Source organism: Salmo salar, chromosome 02 (genome assembly GCF_965601325.2).
Source record: "Salmo salar chromosome 02, fSalSal1, whole genome shotgun sequence".
Taxonomy (NCBI): Eukaryota; Metazoa; Chordata; class Actinopteri; order Salmoniformes; family Salmonidae; genus Salmo; species Salmo salar.
Genome location: NC_138292.1, coordinates 92685241 through 92691374, shown reverse-complemented (window position 1 = coordinate 92691374; position 6134 = coordinate 92685241). Strand labels below are relative to the sequence as shown.

The 6134-nt window shown below is 43.0% G+C and overlaps 1 protein-coding gene across 1 annotated transcript; it reads left to right on the top strand.

Annotated features, from left to right (window-relative positions):
• The first annotated feature begins 4918 nt into the window (after window positions 1-4918).
• LOC123738803 (uncharacterized) lies at window positions 4919-5806 on the top strand. The gene is made up of 2 exons (XM_045713525.2): window positions 4919-4922; window positions 5013-5806. The coding sequence occupies exons 1-2, from the start codon at window positions 4919-4921 to the stop codon at window positions 5804-5806; spliced, it is 798 nt and encodes a 265-aa protein (XP_045569481.2).
• The last annotated feature ends 328 nt before the right edge of the window (window positions 5807-6134 follow it).

The window sequence follows — 6134 nt, the reverse complement described above, 5'->3', positions numbered from 1 at the left end:
AAACTACATCTCTAAAGCCCTACCTTCCCCTATCTCCCAGTCACTATTCTATCCCCTTAAATCATCTAAATTAACCCCAGCCCTAAACCTCCCTTCCACCTCTGCCGGGCAGCATGCTGCCCCCACTTCCTCTTCATCCTCCCCCTCAAATTCCCTTCCACCCTCCTCACTATCCCCTCCATCCCCCAATCTCTCCCTGTCTTGACCATGTCCTGCCTGGCTTCCCACAGCCCCCATTTAAAGAGGCTTATGAGAAGCCAGAGCAGAAACCTGTCCCTGACCGTCCCCCTCGCTCTCCCTACACCTCTCTCTACCCTAGCCCAAGTTAAAACAAAATTCCCTTTCACCCTACCTAACAACAGCCGTGCCCATACTACTCCGGCAAAGGCACAGTCCCAAAAGGTGCACTGTCTCCTCCCCACCACAAGATGGTCTTGGACAGGTGGGGGATCGCGCCAAGCTATGCCGGTACATGATGGAACGTACCGGCAAGCACTTGTGGAGGTTCAACCAATTCAGGTCCTTGAGCTTGTTGTCCATACCGTACCTTAACTACATCCCACCACTCTAACACCCCCTCACACATGGACCGGAGGCCTTCAATCCCCCGAAACAAACCAGTAAAGGCTTCAATGAAAGCTCATCCAGCACATCCCGATCTAATTTCCAGTACCCCCTACCGAAGAGGCTGACTGGTGACCTCACCTGCAGGAGCAGCCCGTCGGGATCCAAAAAGAACACAGGCAACAGCTGCCTAGACAACTGACCCAAGGACCTGGACAGAAACATATAGTCAGGCCTCCATCAACCCCCCGGGAGTTGCACCAAGTGGAACCAGCCATTGTAGGAGTAGTGTGCAGGCCTCCATTAACCCCCGGGAGTTGCACCAAGTGGAACCAGCCATTGTAGGAGTAGTGTGCAGGCCTCCATTAACCCCCCGGGAGTTGCACCAAGTCGAACCAGACATTGTAGGAGTAGTGTGCAGGCCTCCAGCAACCAGACCATGGAAGCCATTAGCCTGGTGATGGCGCCTGCACTGCTATCGCCCCCTACCCCTAAATCTATATTAAAATCCCCCCTACCCCTAAATCTATATTAAAATCCCCCCCTACCCCTAAATCTATATTAAAATCCCCCCTTACCCCTAAATCTATATTAAAATCCCCCCCTACCCCTAAATCTATATTAAAATCCCCCCCTACCCCTAAATCTATATTAAAATCCCCCCCACCCCTAAATCTATATTAAAATCCCCCCTACCCCTAAATCTATATTAAAATCCCCCCTACCCCTAAATCTATATTAAAATCCCCCCCTACCCCTAAATCTATATTAAAATCCCCCCCTACCCCTAAATCTATATTAAAATCCCCCCTACCCCTAAATCTATATTAAAATCCCCCCTTACCCCTAAATCTATATTAAAATCCCCCCCTACCCCTAAATCTATATTAAAATCCCCCCCTATCCCTACATCTATATTAAAATCCCCCCTTACCCCTAAATCTATATTAAAATCCCCCCCACCCCTAAATCTATATTAAAATCCCCCCTACCCCTAAATCTATATTAAAATCCCCCCTTACCCCTAAATCTATATTAAAATCCCCCTACCCCTAAATCTATATTAAAATCCCCCCTACCCCTAAATCTATATTAAAATCCCCCTACCCCTAAATCTATATTAAAATCCCCCCTACCCCTAAATCTATATTAAAATCCCCCCTACCCCTAAATCTATATTAAAATCCCCCTACCCCTAAATCTATATTAAAATCCCCCTACCCCTAAATCTATATTAAAATCCCTCCCTACCCCTAAATCTATATTAAAATCCCCCCCACCCCTAAATCTATATTAAAATCCCCCCCACCCCTAAATGTATATTAAAATCCCCCCTACCCCTAAATCTATATTAAAATCCCCCCTACCCCTAAATCTATAATCCCCCCCACCCCTAAATCTATGTTAAAATCCCCCCTACCCCTAAATCTATATTAAAATCCCCCCCACCCCTAAATCTATGTTAAAATCCCCCCTACCCCTAAATCTATATTAAAATCCCCCCCTACCCCTACATCTATATTAAAATCCCCCCCTACCCCTACATCTATATTAAAATCCCCCCTACCCCTAAATCTATGTTAAAATCCCCCCTACCCCTAAATCTATATTAAAATCCCCCCTACCCCTAAATCTATATTAAAATCCCCCCACCCCTAAATCTATATTAAAATCCCCCCTACCCCTAAATCTATATTAAAATCCCCCCTACCCCTAAATCTATATTAAAATCCCCCTACCCCTAAATCTATATTAAAATCCCCCTACCCCTAAATCTATATTAAAATCCCTCCCTACCCCTAAATCTATATTAAAACCCCCCCCACCCCTAAATCTATATTAAAATCCCCCCCACCCCTAAATGTATATTAAAATCCCCCCTACCCCTAAATCTATATTAAAATCCCCCCTACCCCTAAATCTATAATCCCCCCCACCCCTAAATCTATGTTAAAATCCCCCCTACCCCTAAATCTATATTAAAATCCCCCCTACCCCTAAATCTATATTAAAATCCCCCCTACCCCTAAATCTATATTAAAATCCCCCTACCCCTAAATCTATATTAAAATCCCCCTACCCCTAAATCTATATTAAAATCCCTCCCTACCCCTAAATCTATATTAAAATCCCCCCCACCCCTAAATCTATATTAAAATCCCCCCCACCCCTAAATGTATATTAAAATCCCCCCTACCCCTAAATCTATATTAAAATCCCCCCTACCCCTAAATCTATAATCCCCCCCACCCCTAAATCTATGTTAAAATCCCCCCTACCCCTAAATCTATATTAAAATCCCCCCCACCCCTAAATCTATGTTAAAATCCCCCCTACCCCTAAATCTATATTAAAATCCCCCCCTACCCCTACATCTATATTAAAATCCCCCCCTACCCCTACATCTATATTAAAATCCCCCCTACCCCTAAATCTATGTTAAAATCCCCCCTACCCCTAAATCTATATTAAAATCCCCCCTACCCCTAAATCTATATTAAAATCCCCCCACCCCTAAATCTATATTAAAATCCCCCCTACCCCTAAATCTATATTAAAATCCCCCCTACCCCTAAATCTATATTAAAATCCCCCTACCCCTAAATCTATATTAAAATCCCCCTACCCCTAAATCTATATTAAAATCCCTCCCTACCCCTAAATCTATATTAAAATCCCCCCCACCCCTAAATCTATATTAAAATCCCCCCCACCCCTAAATGTATATTAAAATCCCCCCTACCCCTAAATCTATATTAAAATCCCCCCTACCCCTAAATCTATAATCCCCCCCACCCCTAAATCTATGTTAAAATCCCCCCTACCCCTAAATCTATATTAAAATCCCCCCCACCCCTAAATCTATGTTAAAATCCCCCCTACCCCTAAATCTATATTAAAATCCCCCCCTACCCCTACATCTATATTAAAATCCCCCCCTACCCCTACATCTATATTAAAATCCCCCCTACCCCTAAATCTATGTTAAAATCCCCCCTACCCCTAAATCTATATTAAAATCCCCCCTACCCCTAAATCTATATTAAAATCCCCCCACCCCTAAATCTATATTAAAATCCCCCCTACCCCTAAATCTATATTAATATCCCCCTACCCCTAAATCTATATTAAAATCCCCCCTACCCCTAAATCTATATTAAAATCCCCCCTACCCCTAAATCTATAATAAAATCCCCCCTTACCCCTAAATCTATATTAAAATCCCCCCCACCCCTAAATCTATATTAAAATCCCCCCCACCCCTAAATCTATATTAAAATCCCCCCTACCCCTAAATCTATAATAAAATCCCCCCTTACCCCTAAATCTATATTAAAATCCCCCCCCACCCCTAAATCTATGTTAAAATCCCCCCTACCCCTAAATCTATATTAAAATCCCCCTACCCCTAAATCTATATTAAAATCCCCCTACCCCTAAATCTATATTAAAATCCCCCTACCCCTAAATCTATGTTAAAATCCCCCCTACCCCTAAATCTATATTAAAATCCCCCCACCCCTAAATCTATATTAAAATCCCCCCACCCCTAAATCTATATTAAAATCCCCCCTACCCCTAAATCTATATTAAAATCCCCCCACCCCTAAATCTATATTAAAATCCCCCCATCACCACTTGCCTATTTGTGGCGCAAAGGGCCGCCAGACAGTCCACCATCTCCTTCCTGTCTGCCACCACCTGTGGCACGTACACCCCCACTAATCTATATCTGCAATCCCTTAAGGTGACATCCACCCCCAAAACCCTCCCCTGCAATACCACAAATGAACCCTCAACCTTTACCTCCCCGTGCCCACACAAAATCCCTACTCCTGATGAGTGCAACCCCCCTATACCCCAAACCGACTCCCCTTGTCCCACTCCCTCCTAAATCTATTAACATCCCTCCATCCCATCTCTCGAACTCATATGGCAGTCAAAACCCTGAGACAAATTCTGACAGGAAGTGGATACCTGATGTGTTGAATTACCTTTAAGCCTATGCCATTGAAACACACAGGGGCTTATTAATCGTTGAGCGCTTCCTATGGCTTCCACTAGATGTCACCAGTCTTTACAAAGTGGTTTGAATCTGCTACTGTGAGATATACCAGATACCAGATATACTACATCCATAACTAGTGGTTTCCTCATTACCAGATATACTACATCCATAACTAGGGGTTTCCTCATTAGCAGGGAGGTGTTTCTGCAATCAAATTGTGTGCGCATTGCCCTCGTGCTGCAATTTTAGCAAACACAGAAAGGGGCCTATATTGGAGACCAAAAGTCATCTGGCACACTGCTTAGGATTTCAACAACTTTAATAACTTATTTCTATTTACCACTAATGGGTATCTCTGGGCATCACCTTTTACCTCAAATAAACAATGGATTTCTGCTGTTGTGGGCCTTTAACCATCTTTCTGACTTTGTTCTCACAGGAGAGAGACGGGACTATCGTGGATCCTCTGGGGAGCCTCAGCAACATCATGATGCTGACGAGGCAGAGAAGAGTCTCTCCAGATCAGAACTCCTCAAGAAACACCAGCGAGTTCACACAGGAGAGAAATCTCACTGCTGCTCTGACTGTGGGAAAAGATTCAACTCTTCACTAGGCCTTAAAATACATCAAAGAATTCACTCTGGAGAGAAATCTTATGGCTGTGATCAATGTGGGAAGAGTTTTACTGACTCTAGCAGTCTGACTCAACACAGGAGAATACACACAGGAGAGAAACCTTATAGCTGTGGTCAATGTGGGAAGAGTTTTGTTACATCTAGCCAGCTCACATTACACCAGAGAACACACACAGGAGAGAAAACGTATAGCTGTTGTCAATGTGGGAAGAGTTTTACTAACTCTAGCAGTCTGACTCTACACCGGAGAACACACACAGGAGAAAAACCTTATAGCTGTGGTCAATGTGGGAAGAGTTTTGTTCAATCTGGCCATCTGACTCAACACCAGAGAATACACACAGGAGAGAAATCTTATAGCTGTGATCAATGTGGAAAGAGTTTTGCTGCATCTAACGATCTGACAAGACACCAGCGAGTACACACAGGAGAGAAACCATTCCACTGTTCAGATTGTGGAAAAAGATTCTCAACTTCACAGAATATGAAGAAGCACCAGAAAACACACACAGGAGAGAAACCTTATAGCTGTGATCAATGTGGGAAGAGATACTTTGATAAAAGTTATCTGATCAAACATCAGAAAATACATACATGAAGGAGTTGTTTCATGATATCAATGAAATAATGTCACATTGTAGAAGAATTTTAATGATGTCACAATGTAGAACCCTAAATGTTTGTCCCCTGTTCTATTGATTTCAACATGATATGGATATTAGCCTCAGGGGAAAAATCCAGGCTCTGAAATGAAAAAGTACTATTTATGAGATTTAACAAAAAGTGACTAACACAAAAAGGGTTGTGTTACACTAACCATGTTGGTTACGCACTTGAATCAAAATGTATCTGGCTGTTTTCTACAAATTGTCCTCTAACCAGGGATGTACACATTATTCCCAGATTCCGTGTGGTTTTTGAGCTGT